Here is an 18,769-nt window from a genome sequence, read left to right as displayed (position 1 = left end):
TTTTCCCAGTATTCTTTTCTCTTATTATTTTTCTCCATTAAAAGTGTTCGTGCAGCAACAACCGTAAGCTCTTGGAATCCGCCCTTCTGCTGAGATCAGGACAATCCCGATTGTGGGGTCAAAATTGGGATTATTATTATTATTTGAATAACATATACTAAGATTTGATCCAGATCAAAACTAAAACTGGATTAACTGATCTAATCTGAATTCAGATTCATGTAATCATGAACCAGTAATCTGTGCATAACCCATGTATTTTGGAAGGCTGTGATCACATGACAAATGTGCTGACGGGAGTAAACAAGGAAGTGGTCTTGAGCGGTCTTGTAAAGAGGCAGGTTGGGGTGGGGGATGGGTCACAGAACCACAGACTTTCCCTAGGAGATGCCAAGCTGTTTTTCTGTGTTTTCCCAGAGAAAGCAATGCACCCAAATTTGTACATATCCCATGTAGTATATTGAATGGCTGTGATCATGTGACCAATGTGCTGACAGCAGTAAACAAGGAAGCAGTCCTGAGCGCTTGTAAGGGGGCAGGTTGGGGAGGTGGATGGGTCACACAAAAACAAAAAAGACTTTCGCTCAGGACTTGCCCCTGTAGTTGCATGTTCAGATCCATGTGAACTTTGAGTGGGTTAGGGTTTAGGGGTTAGGATTACCATTTCCTAAACCTAACCTCAGTAACTTTTATTGCCTCGACCTAAACTCTGTAACTTTACATTAAATATGTAACTGTATGTTAAGGATGTAACATAATTTGTGGGGCGCACAGTCGTAGGATATCATACGAACTGTTGTACATGCATTTTTCGTAGTATATCATATGAACTGTTCAATGAGAATATATTGGAGACGCACGTTCAGAACCATGTCAACTTTGAGTCATTTTAAGGTATATCTTCACCATCATTCCTGGGGTGAATAAAAAAAAAGATTAATAGTGAAATAGGAAGAAATTAAAAATGAAATAATAAATATTTGGAGATAACAAATGTGAATGCTCACACTAATTGGTACAACAAATTCTCTCTCTCTCTCTTCCTCTCTCTCTCTCTCTCTCTCTCAGGTGAGTGGCTTCCTGATGGGGTTGAGTGTCATTGGCTCTATCTTCAACATAACAGGCATCGCCATCAACCGTTACTGTTACATCTGCCACAGCTTCAGCTACGACAAGCTGTACAGCTACCGCAACACGCTGCTGCTGGTGGCACTCATCTGGCTGCTGACCGTTGTGGCCATCGTGCCCAACTTTTTTGTTGGTTCGCTCCAGTACGACGCACGCATCTACTCATGCACATTTGCACAGACAGTCAGCACGTCCTACACCATCACTGTAGTGGTCATCCATTTCTTTGTGCCCATTGCTGTGGTCACCTTCTGCTACCTGCGTATCTGGATCCTGGTCATCCAGGTAAGGCGGAAGGTAAAGTCAGAGGTCCGCCCTCGCATCAAGCCCAGCGACCTTAGGAACTTTATCACCATGTTTGTGGTGTTCGTGCTGTTTGCTATTTGTTGGGCACCACTCAACTTCATCGGGCTCGCTGTTGCTGTCAACCCTGAAGCAGTAGCGCCTCACATCCCGGAGTGGCTCTTTGTGGTCAGCTACTTCATGGCTTACTTCAACAGTTGCCTTAATGCCATCATCTATGGCCTGCTTAACCAGAACTTCCGGAGGGAGTACAAGCGGATCATCATGTCAGTGTGGATGCCTCACCTCTTCTTCCAGGAGACGTCCCGAGGGGGTACTGAGGGCATGAAGAGCAAACCCTCGCCAGGGCTCAATAACAATGAGCAAGTAAAAGGAGAAACCCTGTGACACTGATTTCCTCCTCTTTCATCTCCTCGTCCCTCCTCATCTGTGTTCACTTGTGCAGTGCCATTGATCAGACTTAAATCTCTACTGTGCCAAAGCAATGAACTCTGAAAATACAGATAGAATGACCAACAGTGAGCGGGAGATTAAAATGAAAAAAGAGATCAAACAGAGGCATACTGACTACAATAGTAATGTTAGTCATTCTTTTAAGAGTGCCATTCATAAAACCTGAGGCTCATCAATTTCAGTTTGCACTGATTTTATCTAAAGAATTTTTTTTTAATTCATTTGAAAAACTTATTGTGAAATTGATTGATTTGATTATATGTTCCCTTCCCTAAAACATTGCTCAACTTAGTTTACAGTAAATAACAATAGATGATGGCAAGTACACCTAGAATAAGTTTCTGCAATAGAGTGAAGATAAAAATGGAGATATGTTAGTTAGACGTGGTATGCTCCTGGGGGTAAAAAAAAAAAAAAAATCATTGAATCCATTGAATTGTCCCCCTGCAAAATTTTGCCCCTTAAGGACTAAAAGCCAGAGGTGTGAACTAAAGATCACATGACTTGGACTTGAGTTGGACTTGAGTCATAAATCTGATGACTTTAGACTCAACTTGACAAAATCAAAAAAGACTTGCACCTCGACTTGGACTAAAACACCAGTGACTGGTGACTTCACTTGGACTGAAGCCTTTTGACTTGAAAGTAATTAATACTTTTCTAAAGGGCCCAAAGATTAAAAAGTTTGTTAAAGTCTAAGTCAGTGAACACATGATAACTGTTAGAAAATACATGCTAAAAGCGTGAAGACTGGGCACTGCCAGTGCTACACTGTGGAGTTTGACAGTTTAACTGTTTTTTTACCACTTCTGTGTCCAGAGCTTTTTGGGCGGGTCTAAAAGCCTGTTCAGTGATGCACTAAAGCCATCCCTAACATAACCCTTCCCCTATTATATAAATACTACATTACTACAAACGTTGTCTTAGGGTGCATTGCACTAGTGTCGTTCTGTTCGCCCACTGTGTGTGAGCGGCAAGTTTGCTATGTCCCGTGAGCTCTCTGAGCTCATTTAGTCTAATAAATACATGAATAAACATCTCTGTTAAATGCCTCAGCCATATAAACACAAGCTTAACAGCCATCACTAATGTACCTTTCATTCTCTCTGGCCGAATCAGCTACCCAGCCTGCCAGCAATTGCTGCTCACTGCTGTGGGCTTTTTCTAACATTAGCTGTTGTTAGCTGCTTTACAAGAGGCTATAGCTGCACAGCAGCTCTTGTTCCTCCTAGTTCATAGGGCATGTGCTGTGCAATCATAGATTGTCTGTGCTAGTGGCTTAGCTGCTAACAAGAGTCTGTTGCTGCGCAGTGACTCATACTTCGGCTCGGAGTAGCTTGTAGTAACTTGTAGCTTCCAACAAGTGTCGGTCGTTTCATTAACTGCTAACAAGAGTCTTTCACTGCACTGCAGCTTTTCAGTGGACACATCCCCAGCATCTCAGAGCAGAGAATACTGCCCATTTTTTTCACAATTTTGAAATCTAATTTTATATACCATGTAATTTTTTTCAATCATTCAAATTCAATTCACACTTCAAATTGGGCTGGGTGGTTTACACATTTTTCTGTGGTGTTACAAACTCATTACAGGTTGGTGATTGTTGGCAATATCACATACGACATAAAGTACTTTTTGAAGTATTTTACAACATTTATATTATATAACAAGACTGGACAGAAATATACAAAATTTATTCTGCAGTGGTACTGGTTAATGATGTGAAAGTGCAAAGTCGGCACTATTAATGATTAAGTGAAGTCACACTTGTTTCAGCAAACTTGTTTAACAAATAAAGACATTTAAAAAAAACATTCATGATTTTTGCAAATATATCATTACTCTATTGTTAAAGAGGTATAACATTTGGTGAAGCATGCATTTTGACTATTAAAGACTTGAAACTCAAAGTTTAGGACTTGACTCAGGACTTGTCAGTCTTTATTTAGGACATGATTTGGGATTTGCCTGTCTTGATTTGGGATTTGACTCAGGAGTTCAGACTTACTTGTGACTTGAAAAATAATGACTTGGTCCCACCTCTGCCAAAAGCTAGTCAAGTTGTCTAATATTAATTAATTATTAATTATTATTAATATTTCAGTCCAGAGTGTAACATCCTGACAATTACTGGCACACAAAGTGTAAGAGGCAGTGTGACCTTTATGTAGCAGGGGTAAGACTGCATTCACACCAAATCAGGCATTGTGGTGATCAGCTGTGGGGTGGTGCAGCGGTGTGGGAGTGTCACTTGAATAGCCCAGTTGTGGGGAGGTGGAGGGTGAAGACCAACTATAGAAAGGAAATCTCCCCATCTCAGGGACTGAGTACTTGTCTTCAGTAAGTTTGTTTATGTTGGCTTTAAAGATTTGTAGAATTCCTTTTGGTTATTGTAACTGTAGTATCTTTACTACCATAAAAGACGTGTTCTCATAAACAAAGCAAGCGCTCTCCTTGGATACGAGCTGTTAATACGTACTTTATTTCACTCGCTATAATTTTTCAACGTTGCTGAAAACTGACTTGTTCCTGTGGACTGCTGGCATTGTCCAGTCTGATTGCTGGGTACGTTATTGGTCACCACAGCATGATGTATAAAAAATAAAAGAGAGGAAAAGCCCTGGTGCTGATGGTCTTGAAAGAAAATTATTGAAGAGGTGTGTCAGTCAACTCAGTAGTGCCTTCTCAGATATTTTTTAATTGGGTTGTATTTTTCCAAAAGTTAATTCTGTTCAGGCCACTGTGTTTTTTGCTTGATTTAGTGTGAATGCAACCTAATGTTGTGAGGGCATGTGGATATCCAGGTGGATAGGCATGTAGCATGTCTGCAGCTCAGACACTGATGTCAGTATTGTTAAAATACATAACATAAAAAACATTTCTTCCTAGTTCTCTAAAATGCTATCACTGAATGTAACCTGTGGTGCACCAGAATTCAATATAACATTCTTCCGGCCGCAGGGTTGGGACAGTCTTTCACTTCTCTGTAGCGCAGTTTTCAGGACAAACATTTTTAGTTGCACTATTGTTAAGATTCAAATGGCAAAATTGTCTGTATAACCCCATATACCTAACCTAAACCTAACCTAACCTATCTCCTGAATAGTTCCAGGAACTAAGGAACCCTAGAAACTAAACTCAGGAACTAAATTAGAAACAAAAGCCTCTTTTGCTCGCTGTTAAATGGGTGGAAACTATGCAAACTAGTCAACATGGCAGAAGACTTGGGTCTAAAACCCGTTTCCACCAAGCAGCCCGGTGCAGTTCAGTTCAGCTCGGCACGCATCTTTTCCGTTTCCACTGTGAAAAGTTGTGGATGGTACCAATGGAACTGTTCCATACCATCCCCATTTTTGGTAACCCCTCTGTTGGGGTACCTAGCACACATATCTGGTACTAAAAGGTGGAGCTCTTAACACTGCAGTCCGTTGATTGGTCAACAGAGGACAGTCACTCTTGCTCAGGGCTGAGTTGCGGCTGGTTGTAGAATATCACATTAAATCAAACTGCAGTTATTTTTAGTCTCGTCAAACTGCATATAAAAAAAGAAACAGTGCTGCAAACCCCACCCTGATAACTCCTGGGTCATTAGAAGATTCTCCTTCAAGAGCAGGGCCCTTACTGGGGACCAGGAGCGAGACGTCCCTGAGTTTCTGCAATCTTGTGAAGGGTTTCTGCAAGTTCCTGCAGTGGAAACAGGCTACATGTTCTTTTCTCCAACACTTTAATCAAGTGGGGTGATATGATGAAAAACCTCTATTATCTCTGCTCTGATATGATTTCACTTTGATTTTTGCAAGGTTGATTTAGTTCAGTGGATGTTCACCCGCTTCTTAGTATTCAAAATAATGATAACTTCCATGCTTTTTTAATGCAAGAAAACCAAAATTGATGAGCCCTAAACATGTATTGCAACATGGTATGTATCATGTTTTGTACACCTCAGGGTGCCTGCCTCCTCTCCTGTGTGGGCCATATGTATCTGAAAGTGGAGGCACCAAGAGATTAGTAATTTTTGGTGTTTTACATCATGAAATCCATGATGGATTTTTGAAAGTCTACACAGTGGCTTCATTATCCCTCTGGATTTCTGTACTGTATTAGTATTGTACTACTGTGTGTTTTGGTGCACCAGATGTTTTAAAGGTATAATGTTTAACAGTAATTATTGTACCTTTAATTTCTACAAGAAAAAAAAAGATTCAATTATTTTGTCTTTTTTTTTTATAACCATGGGTAAATGCACTACAGCATGATGAATCCCTTTGTCTTTCATTTTGTTACTGGAGGATGCCTCAAATTTCTTAAGGGAATTTCCATGGTTTGTCAAAGGTGCCTAATTTGTTGTTCATCAGAGTGATGGTTTTGCCAAAAAAAGAAAAAAACAAAAAACAAAACAAAAAATGTTGACAGAAGGCTATGGTGAGGTTACAGGTATGTAATTAATAAGCTGTTTTACCAATGTCACTCATCACCTGATAGAGTAGTGTCAAAGTGTGTTCACACCAAATGGGAAGGGAAGGACATGAACATTTTCGATATCTGAATTAGAAAACATGCACCGAGTTGAAAATATTTCAAGGCTTTATGACTCCAATTTATGAAAGTATAAAAACACAAGAAAAAATAGTGGAGTATTATATCAGAAAGGACTGCAAAACCTTTGAAATCAGTCAGAATCTGATTGTGTGTCAAACAGACACACACACACAGGTTTACTTAATATAGGTGACTTTTGGGGAAATTACATAGCCTTGCATTTATTTCAGCGTCAGTGTATCACAAGCCAGATGGCCAAAATCATGTAATTTTGTGTTTAAACATTCATTTTCAACGTCTTACTGTAATGTCTTCTAAACTGCAGAGCTGGCACTGGATGTCAAAATGACGTCAGAAAGACGTTGGACAAACGTTAAGTTTTAGTTGGGATGAAAATCGGGATAATGATATTTCAAATGTTAGAATTTCAACATTATGATGTTTTGCAGATGTTGGGCTTTGCTCTCCATACCTTGCAACGAAAAGTCGTTGTTCTACGTTAACATGTCGTTGGCATGAGAAACGTTTTGGTGACGTAACAACACAACTTAAAACCTAAATTGGCGACCAGCTGAGTGGAAGCAACCATTTAATTCAAGATTTAAGAGGAGAGCAGTGTGATAAGACCTCTTCTTTTTCTTTTTGTTGTATTTCACTCCTTGTAGTGCTTTTTTCACTATTGAAACTACTACTTCCATTACGAATTTGACAAGAGAATGTGAATGAACATGCAAAACTTAAAATTATATTATTCCTGCATTAATCACTATTCAGTGTTCATAATATTAAACACTTTAAACAAAGGTTATCAGCTCTCAGTGGTGATCCAGGAATGGACCATCCACAGCAGAACATCACAGCAAGTAGTAATCATGTAACAGACAGGTTCCTGAGCTATAAACCAGAACAGATGCAGGAGCCATGTAAAGCTCCTTTTCGACTGTAACATCTGGCTTTTTAATGTAATGGGAAAGGTTACAATCGGCATTCACACCCAGATGACTTTGCAGCAGTCACAGGAATTTATTGGCTCTGTCTCCAATTGGCAGTGATGGAAACACACTTTTACCGTCGAGATGCAATTACGTGCCACCATGAAATACCGTCAAACTCCAACCAAGCAGAAAATCATCAGTCTGCACCAAGTTTGAAAGGGAGACTGAGTAAGTAAGAGATATATTAAAAATAATTAACCACTGTAACATTTTCACTGGCCTTCATGCTGCTTTCTACTGTTTATTAACCTGTTTTCAGGCCTGTCTGTGACGTCAAACGTGACACACCAGCAAAAAAATCTGAAAGGCATACTCGTCTGCTGCAGAGCCCTCTACATGGCTCTAGTCTACTGGCAATGGGAAAGGACTCAATAACCTTAATGGGTTTTCCCGTGTTTAAAAAAACTGTGTACATGTGCTCATTTTGGGTCACATGACCAGATATAACAAACATGCATGTCAGTCTTTACATTCAAAGCGGGTGGAGCTAGCGTTGCCCGTCAAAGGAATAGAAAGAATGTTGTGATAACACACCAAAATTAATATAGACATGCTTTTAATGAATTAAGATGTCACATTTAAACATGTGAAGCAATAACTTTTTATGTAAAGACAAAAAAAATCCTGTGTGATAACACACAAGAAACAACATGGTTTTGGCCACCTGGCTTACAGCTAGCAGCTGCACAGTTGATACAGTCACTGTTTGTGGCAAATAAACACAAAGTGCAAAACCTCTCCAGTAGTCATATTTGTGCAAAAAGGCAAAAAATTGCTTCTGTGTGAACACACCATCAGTCATCAGACAAATGCTGTGCTATAAAATTCTGGTTTGTCCGGTAAACCATTAGAACATTTAGATATGTAAGCCTACAATAAAGTCATGAAACAAAAACCCTGAAGGTATATAAAAGCACAATTATCTCTGAAGCCCGGGTGACAGTGTACTTATGCAGTTTACAAGTTTAATCTTAGTAAAGTTTCAATCTTAGTAATGATGAGAATCACCAGTTTCTCTATGCATTTCATATGCCATATCACTACCAGAGAACATGACAGCTGAAGAAGCTTCCTCAGTACATGTGAATAATGCTACTACTGTTTTTATCCAGTCTATCTTAGTAAAAAACCAAGGGAAACAGATGGTGCAGGCTGATCTCCAGGCCCGTCACTCTGTATTCCATGTTGGTGGAGAATGTGCATGAGTTTCTTGATTGATCTTTTCTGTTTGGAATGTCTTTTATTACTTCTGCTTTTATGATTCTGGCTTGGGGTTTAATGATAACTGTGAAAAACTGCTGCTGAAAAGATTAACGTAATGATGATGTGATGATAAAGCAATGATTATGATGATGATGATGATAAATGGTTGGACCTGATAGTGCATATTAAATGTGTGCTATGTGCTGCAAATGCAATGATGGCAAAAGAAAACAAACAAACAAAAAAGACATTGTATTGTTTTTAAAGGAGCACTAAGCGATTCTCCCATGGGCTTTCTTCAAAGATTCTTCTTCACCCCAACAATTATCCCACGAGGTTTAAAATGCTACAGTGTAATATAGCTCATGAGTGACACCTACAGGCCAAGGACATACTATAATTTCAAATAGCTTGGGCCTTTATTTACCTCACTTGCAGAGAGAACCCGGTCTATTTGGAAGAGGGTTGTATTAGAGACAGGCCTTTACTTTTAATTTTCCTTGTTTTTGTAAGTATTTTCCATATTTTATTGATAAACGTCCTACTTTCTGAATTACTCCCTTTTAAGTTATTGTTGCTGCAGACTCAGCACGTCAGTAATGTTTTCCTTTAGTTTTGATAAATTCACTATTCCCTCTGTTTTAATATTTCTCACAGAAAAGCCCATGTGTATATAAATAAATGAGTAAATAAATAAATGGCCTGACTGATCGCTTCGTGGTCATTTAAAAGCAAAGACATGTTGTATTTGCAACTGTGACTTGAGCATATCTAACACGTCTTCATCCCAACTCGTCACATATCGCCGCTTAGTCAGTTGACTTTCACATCTACATGTGACACACTAAGTAACCTCCTGCATCTGTTGTTGATGTTCCGGGATAGCGTGTCAATTTTTGCTTGTTACATGAATTGCGTCTTTTTAAATAGACTGTAAAAATAATGGACGTAGCTACCGTGACGTCACCCATTAGTTTGTGGATCCCCCTTTTGAAGCCTCGAGTACAGCATTTTGGTCGTCGTTTTTTTGGAGCCAGACGTGACCATATTTGATCGAGAGACTTGAGCTGTGAAGGAGTGAGGGGATGGATCTGACTGAGAAACCTTAAATATGCATAAAATTCACCACCTGTATAGTCATTAATGGTGAAATGACCTATAGAGACCCAAACTGTTTTTTGCACTAGGCTGTAAACATGTTTATTTCTGCTGTAAAGTTGGGCATTTTAACATAGGGTTCTTTGGATATTGACTGGCTTCTGGAGCCAGCCTCTGGTGGTCATTTGGTGAACTGCAATTTTGGCAGTTCCACATTGGTTTCATTTTTCAGCCTTGGAGCTTGCCGCTTGTTATTTCCATGTGCAACAAAAGCACATGGTTATATTAGGAAAAAGGCATCATGGATTGGCATTAAAACTCACATGAAATGAACAGTGTGCTCCCAGGTGAAAGGTCAGGGTTTGTTGGACCCATCCACCTCACCTCCTGCCAGCCCTATAGGGGCTTTCCAGCTCTTTATATTAAGTTGTTATTGGCAGCGTTACAAGCTGGTGGTTTATCATATTACTGCAAAAGGCACCTTTCTGCATCAGTATCTGACACTGACATCACTAACAAAGCGGCGGTATTTGACATGTTTGGAATGAGAACGGACTGAGATATAATGGAAACTAAGTTTGCCTCTGTAAAAATGGTTGCCACTGTAAAAAGTTAAAACAAATCAATAAAACCATTTTTAGTTTTCTGAAATTGTTTTTCTTACTGTTGGCAGTCATGCAAACTGGTGCTGGTGATAATACATTCACATCTGTCAAAATGCGCTGAGCATTATGCAAAAGCATAAAAAAAAAAAAAGAAATATATAAATCATAGTGACAAACATGACACCAAAAACTGGATTAAGATAAAATTCATAGTGACTGTACAATATGTAATATACTGTGACAATTTTATTTGCAGGAACTAGACAAGGCATCCCTCCATCACCATTATTATTTGGAATTGCAACGGAGCTACAAGCCATAGCAGTTCATAATGATAGAGACATAATAGGAATAACAAGAGATGGTATGGCGCACAAGATTTGTGTCTTAGAACAATGCTTTTAGCTGCCTAGAACACCAATTAGAAAACTGATTAGTCTATTGGTATTTATTACGGATAATATTTAATTAATAATATTCATTAAGGCTGGGTAGCTCTGCTACTGGTCCCTCTTGTTTTTTCCCAGTGTTTCCCCTTCTTCTGCTGCTTCGTTACATGAAATCTGCCTTCCCATGCATGAAAATAAACAAAACTTTGCACATAGGTCCAGTTCTATGCCAAGGCTCCTCAGCAAAAATATGGGGCTATTAGTCCTGATAGTGGCACTGTGGCAACCGTCTTAATTTTAAAACTATGAAAGATTAGTCAGACGTGCTACGTCTTTGCGGCTTTTACAAAAATGTAGCCCAAATTGAGCAGAAATTTACATACCCTTGGACCTGGCTGGAATTATGAAGTCCATCGCTATGTTTTTTCTCAAAAACTATAAAACCCACATTTTCTGCTTTATTAACATAAAATTCACTACACAGCATCTCAGGTACTGCAACAGTTTGGGAAGTACTGAACATATGACTGGACAAATGAGACTTGAATTATTTTGCAAAAGTTGTGTGAGAGTTTGTGAATGGATGTTTCTATTCTAGTTTTGCAGCTGTTAAATGTGGTTCCCATTGACATCAAGTTATTACAGCTGTTTTGAGTAACTGTTGAGCTGTTGATGACGCCGCACTTGCGACCCACTGGCGGTGGACTAACAGGAATGAGCAGCTAGTAGCAAGAGGGAAATGCAAACCTGACAGACACTACATTAAAGGTGAGCAGCTGCGGAAACAAAGAATTGCGTGCCCTCCTTGTCCTTGCAAACGAAGAGGCCATTACGCGTCAAATGAAGGGGACGGTGAAGAACGGGCCGACTTATGAGAGAATCGCCGAAGGACTGACTAGCCGTGGCTTCCCTCCCACGTTACTGTTTACGTCACATGCTGAGCAACACGTTTTGTTACTTGCTCACGCCCCCCATTGCCCCAAAAAAGGCACATTCTGTATGAACAAAAGTAGGCAGGCGGCATTTTGCCGCACTCCCCGATCCCCAATGCTGAAAGAAGACTGATTGGGCTTTCCTGCAAATTTGCACAATTCCTATTTAAAAAGGGCTATAGATAGGGACTTGGGTTGGGAACCGGAGGGTCGCCTGTTCAAGTCCCTGTCCGGACCAAATATGGAGCGTGGACTGGTAGCTGGAGAGGTGCCAGTTCACCTCCTGGGCACTGCCAAGGTGCCCTTGAGCAAGGCACCGAACCCCGCAACCGCTCAGGGTGCCTGTCATGGGCAGCCCCCTCACTCTGACATTTCTCCACTTAGTGCATGTATAGGTCCTGTTTGTGCGTGTGTGTATTTCGTATTTTGCACTAAAGAAAACATACTTATTGTATTATATTCCATTTTTACCAATATATCCACCTAAAGCTGAAAACACACCAGCGCTGCTGCAGTGCGGCACATTATGTGATGTGTCAAGTGCTGCCCTTAGCACACACTGGACGTGTCTCTCTGTAGCTTGTCAAGAAATGACCACACAAAGTTATTACTACTTCTATGGAAAGATCTGTACCTCTTCCACTTATTCATTACCTTAAAATCATGTGTGGACAGCCACCAATTAAACTTGATTTCTCACCTGAAGAGCCGATCTCCTGAGCTATGACTTGCCAGGCAATATCTTTTTGGCAATTGTCTTTATACTGTATTGATGGGATTTTGGGTTGTTTAGGCTCAGGATATTTCTGGACCTCAACAATGAATCTCTCCTCATCCAGTTTTTGTCACACGCAAGACACAGCAACAGAGTTTGCTTTATACATCCATGGTGAGGGGAAGTGTTGAGCTGCCATAGGAGCGGAGAAAAAGAGCTGCTACAGGAGCTGGTATGCACATACCCTCTGCTGTGAGGGTCCAAAGGACAGAGGGATGTCGTATGCCGTAAAGCCGTCTAACTGTGCGTTCACACCAAAAGCTTCCAGAGCTGCAAAATAGCTGAATAGCTCTAGCAGAGCCGCTGGTAAAATATTTGTGGCAGAGAAAGCAGCTCAAGTCGCTCATGATGTCAAATTCTGAATGTTCGATTATGCTTCTCAGTTTAAAGGAGCCGCAAAGCAGGTTACTGGTTGGAGCACAGAAATGTGACTTTGTGCATTTGCCTGAGTACAGAAACTTTCACGTTTGGACAATGAAAACATTTGGACATTAAACATTAAACACACACAGCCTGTGTTGTGTTCAGACGTTGTCATGTAAATAACAAATTCCAGCACTTGAATAGGCCGTAGCACAACACAGCAGCGGGCCGAACCCGAACTGAATATGAGCAAATTTTTTTTATTTGTTATTCCCCCCCAAAGCTGTAAACCTAGGGGAAACACTGTCAGTGGTTTGGGTTCGAGTGCCTACAGTGCGATTAGTTAAACTGGTGGTAAGGAGAGCAAATGAATTGCATTCCCACTAATAACAAGCGTTTGAGAACACAAAGAAATTGGATAAGTAGGTGCGCTTGTCCACACTTGAGTATTGATTCAACATGGAAGAAATGTGCTGCCATGTGGTACCTGCACCGCCGTCGGGTCTGGGTTCACGATATCCTCCGGGGCTGTGAACAGCACCGGGAATATCATCGGCTGGTGTGGGAGCTGCGGCTTTTTGAGCTTTTGCAGCTCAAAATGCCTCTGGTCGCCACTCTCCATTGATAATGAATAAGACCTGCCATTGCAGCTCTGGCAGCTTTTGGTGTGAACGTACAGTAAGGCAAATTGTGATTTGTGATTTTGGGCTTTACAAATAAAATTGAAATTGAATTGAATTGAAAATGCATTTGCTTCTAGGGGCTGTGAGGCTGGAAATAGGACATGCTGTGAAGTGCCGCGGGGTGGCGCATCCAAGAGCATTGATGCGCCTCTAGCCATGGACGGTGTGGGGTTGTACACATAATAAATAATATGGGCGTATTTTCTGACACATAGCGTTTCCCGCCAGTGTGTTTTGGCCTTAAATCCTACACACTGGACCTTGAAATGAGCACTATGAGTAAAAATGACTTGACATACAGTACAGGCCAAAAGTTTGGACACACCTTCTCATTCAATGCGTTTTCTTCATTTTCATGACTATTTACATTGTAGATTCTCACTGAAGGCATCAAAACTATGAATGAACACATGTGGAGTTATGTACTTAACAAAAAAAGGTGAAATAACTGAAAACATGTTTTATATTCTAGTTTCTTCAAAATAGCCACCCTTTGCTCTGATTACTGCTTTGCACACTCTTGGCATTCTCTCCATGAGCTTCAAGAGGTAGTCACCTGAAATGGTTTCCACTTCACAGGTGTGCCTTATCAGGGTTAATTAGTGGAATTTCTTGCTTTATCAATGGGGTTGGGACCATCAGTTGTGTTGTGCAGAAGTCAGGTTAATACACAGCCGACAGCCCTATTGGACAACTGTTAAAATTCATATTATTGCAAGAACCAATCAGCTAACTAAAGAAAAACCAGTGGCCATCATTACTTTAAGAAATGAAGGTCAGTCAGTCCGGAAAATTGCAAAAACTTTAAATGTGTCCCCAAGTGGAGTCGCAAAAACCATCAAGCGCTACAACGAAACTGGCACACATGAGGACCGACCCAGGAAAGGAAGACCAAGAGTCACCTCTGCTTCTGAGGATAAGTTCATCCGAGTCACCAGCCTCAGAAATGGCAAGTTAACAGCAGCTCAGATCAGAGACCAGATGAATGCCACACAGAGTTCTAGCAGCAGACCCATCTCTAGAACAACTGTTAAGAGGAGACTGCGCCAATCAGGCCTTCATGGTCAAATAGCTGCTAGGAAACCACTGCTAAGGAGAGGCAACAAGCAGAAGAGATTTGTTTGGGCCAAGAAACACAAGGAATGGACATTAGACCAGTGGAAATCTGTGCTTTGGTCTGATGAGTCCAAATTTGAGATCTTTGGTTCCAACCGCCGTGTCTTTGTGAGACGCAGAAAAGGTGAACGGATGGATTCCACATGCCTGGTTCCCACTGTGAAGCATGGAGGAGGAGGTGTGATGGTGTGGGGGTGTTTTGCTGGTGACACTGTTGGGGATTTATTCAAAATTGAAGGCACACTGAACCAGCATGGCTACCACAGCATCCTGCAGCGACATGCCATCCCATCCGGTTTGCGTTTAGTTGGACGATCATTTATTTTTCAACAGGACAATGACCCCAAACACACCTCCAGGCTGTGTAAGGGCTATTTGACCAAGAAGGAGAGTGATGGAGTGCTGCGGCAGATGACCTGGCCTCCACAGTCACCGGACCTGAACCCAATCGAGATGGTTTGGGGTGAGCTGGACCGCAGAGTGAAAGCAAAGGGGCCAACAAGTGCTAAACACCTCTGGGAACTCCTTCAAGACTGTTGGAAAACCATTTCAGGTGACTACCTCTTGAAGCTCATGGAGAGAATGCCAAGAGTGTGCAAAGCAGTAATCAGAGCAAAGGGTGGCTATTTTGAAGAAACTAGAATATAAAACATGTTTTCAGTTATTTCCCCTTTTTTTGTTAAGTACATAACTCCACATGTGTTCATTCATAGTTTTGATGCCTTCAGTGAGAATCTACAATGTAAATAGTCATGAAAATAAAGAAAATGCATTGAATGAGAAGGTGTGTCCAAACTTTTGGCCTGTACTGTATGTATGTTACTTTTTTCCTCGTCCTTCACCTTCTCGCATTATTTCCACACCTGCTTTCAGCCATCCCTCTGTGCTTGCTTATGATTTTGCACATGCTCAGTAGCTGTCTCCCTTTGTGAGCACTGCCTGGGGCATGATGGGAGATTAATGCATACAAATTGCCTCTGTCGGCCCAAATATTACTTTTGTTACAGGGTGGCCATCATCCTGTTAGAGGAGGCAAATAACTGCCGACAGGAGCAGCGGCACCAACGTGCATGAAGAGGTGGCTGAATATTGATTTCCCCTGAAATATGTGCATCCCGCCATGACAGCAGCACCTCCGCACCTCAACCTGGAACACACAGTCTACCTCTTATTATACACACCTTGCATTTCACCTTATATCAAAGTGACAGGACAAGTCAAGCTGTTTGGACAATCAGGGTATATGTGCTATTAATTTTAGCATGAGTATATTCACCACATCATCAATAAATCAACTCTGCAACCAGGAACACACAGGAAATCAACTCAAGAGTTTCCTGCCTCCATGGCACAACGACATGCAAAAAGAAACATGCTTATATTAGTGTAGCGACGTGTAACCAGTTTAACTTTTTCCTGCAGGTGAAAGTCTGTGAGGAGGGATATTCTCCAAGTGAATGCTTCAAGCAAAGGCCTTATCTCTGTAAAATTCTGTTACAGGTTTTCTGGATCACTAACACACTCTAACTGGGTCTATTAACTATACATCCCAAACCATGACACCACCTACCAAAAGACAGACCCATTTCCCCTATGAACACTATTCACCTATTCCTCTATGTGTTCATTCAGCAAACACATTTCAATTACAATTAACTCAAGTCATCACAACACAACCAATCAGAACTGCACAGGTCAATAACTAGGGCCTGAGGCATGTTTTTGTCCCTCAGGCACTGGACACAACAATGGATCCTAACAATGCTAAATTTACAAGACCACTAAAAGGAAGAGGGAGACAACAACAATAACAACAACAATGACAACAACAACAACAACAACAAAGACAAGTACTCTCAGACTTTGTGCCACCTTAGTTCATCATGTGCTCATACATGGGAGGATTATGAAAGACACTAGAGAGCCAGTGCCACCCAACCTCAGCAGTTACACGGTTGTAGCCATTGCTCTTACTTTTAGAGAGGAAATACGGTCATTTGCCTTATTGTTACTGTGATACATGTGTTGTAGTGCATATAGACTGAATCTCCACTCTCAGTGTAGTTTTTACCACGGCGATGATGACCAGAGGTCAGTAACTGAGAGGATCCATCTATTAGAGGTAGGCAGAGACGTCCCACAGCTGAATAGCAGACTATCCTGGTTATGCCATCTGTTTGAGGGAAATTTACAGTTTTTCCCAATTGTTTTGACACATTTCCTGAAATTATGGAGTAGCTCAGTTTCTCAAACTCTTAACACCAAACTGAACATCCATCCATCCATTTTCGTAACCGCTTATCCTCTTGAGGGTCGTGGGGGGGCTGGAGCCTATCCCAGCTGACATTGGGCGAGAGGCAGGGTACACCCTGGACAGGTCGCCAGACTATCGCAGGGCTGACACATATAGACAGACAACTATTCACACTCACATTCACACCTAATTACCAATTAACCTAGCCACCTGGGATCGAACCAGGAACCCTCTTGCTGTGAGGCGACAGTGCTAACCACCAAACCACCGTGCCGTCCCCAAACTGAACAGTTAACCATTTTGTCAAACTCCATAAATCACTCGCAAAATGAAATACTATACTCAAAACCATGTTCTCATTCTCATTCTGTCACTGTGCTGAGGCTTAAAGCTTATAGTAAGGGCTGGCTCAAGCTTGTTTTGGACCAGCCCCCAGTTAAGCTGATATAGGCCTAATCTGCCAAGGGGCCTCCTATGACACACTGAGCCCCTTCTCTCCTTCTCTCTCTCTCAGATTCTGAAAAGTTTGTTCCTCTTCATTTGCTAACATTTATGTCCTGTTACTGCATATTGCTAATTCGCCTTTACAGCATGTCACTAACTCGGCTTGTTCTCCGGAGTCATTGTGCTCCAATGTGTCACAGGTTCCTTTGAATTGCAGCTACGCCTGGATCGTGTGTCGTGGTTACACTGCTGCCATGGTCCTGCCTGATGCCTCCTGCCTGCCTACTATTAGTCATACTGTTACTGTTGCTATGATTATTATTGTCACTCATATATATACTGTCATATACTATTTACTTTTATTACACGGCTCTATTAAATGCTGTATTCTGATTGGTCAGTCGCGGCATTCAGCGGTCTGATATTACTGTGTAATGACCGCTGCTAGTAGCAACAGTCATTACACAGTTGCTATGTAGCCCAGCGTTGCTAGGGACGCTGCCCTGCAACACTGCAGCTGTCAAACAACTACCCTATGGGAAAAAACAAACAGAAAGGAAAGAAGGAAAGAAAGAAATCAAGCGAAAAACGGCACAAGGAACTGACACCTGAAGAGCTTCAAGTGATAGAGGAGGAGAAAGATGAGATAAATACAAAAAAGACAACATAATGGGCTACTGTACTATACTGTACTACTACTACTATACTGACGGACTTTTTCTGCCAAACAACAAAAGAACATGGATTTGAATACACACTCGGCAGTCATGCTTAATGACATTTTACGCGAGTTTTAGCCTATGGCTCGGTTCAGTCCACTAAGCCTGGGTGAGTACAAAACTTTCACCAAAAGTTGTCGCATCCGGTTGGTTTTAATGCACTTCGCGGAGGCAGACAACATTATTTATTTAACTGATAATTAGCCATGTAATAAGCGGGATAATGTATAATGAGCCGGTGAATACTGGGAAAACAGTATTCCCAGCTGCGCGTCGGGGTTCTATTCCCCTGTCGGGAGTTATTTTCCCAGTATTCAACGGCTCATTATACATTACACCTTACATAACATATATGCTACCGAAATACTATTATCATTATCATTATTATAGAAATTCTATTATATAATAATAATAGTGTTAATAATATCATTATTATCACTACTATTTGCCCTACATCTCTTTCTGTGTCTGTCTCTCTTGGTCTCTCTCTCTGTCTCTCCCTCTCTTTATTTATCATTTTGTCATATGGATTACTGGAAATGTATTATATTGATCTGTTCTGTACGACATCTATTGCACACCTGTCTGTCCTGGAAGAGGGATCCCTCCTCAGTTGCTCTTCCTGAGGTTTCTACCATTTTTTCTCCTCTTAAAGGAATTTCTCCTTATCCGCTGTGAGGGTCCAAAGGACAGAGGGATGTTGTATGCTGTAAAGTCCTGTGAGGCAAATTGTGATTTTTGGTTTGTTTTTGTGGAATTAAATTGATTTG

At 41.1% G+C, this 18,769-nt stretch overlaps 1 protein-coding gene across 1 annotated transcript in view; it reads left to right on the top strand.

The window, feature by feature from the left end:
* The window catches only part of LOC117260343 (melatonin receptor type 1B-like), a 155,432-nt gene extending 145,062 nt beyond the window's left edge, over positions 1-10,370 (top strand). Inside the window, exon 3 of the mRNA XM_033632333.2 lies at positions 1,069-10,370. Coding sequence (XP_033488224.1) covers positions 1,069-1,818 — 750 coding nt within the window. The 3' untranslated portion in view covers positions 1,819-10,370. The remainder of the gene's footprint in view (positions 1-1,068) is intronic.
* The last annotated feature ends 8,399 nt before the right edge of the window (positions 10,371-18,769 follow it).

Source organism: Epinephelus lanceolatus, chromosome 4 (genome assembly GCF_041903045.1).
Source record: "Epinephelus lanceolatus isolate andai-2023 chromosome 4, ASM4190304v1, whole genome shotgun sequence".
Taxonomy (NCBI): Eukaryota; Metazoa; Chordata; class Actinopteri; order Perciformes; family Serranidae; genus Epinephelus; species Epinephelus lanceolatus.
Note: the sequence above shows the minus strand (reverse complement) of the source record. Positions and strands in the feature narration are given on the sequence as shown.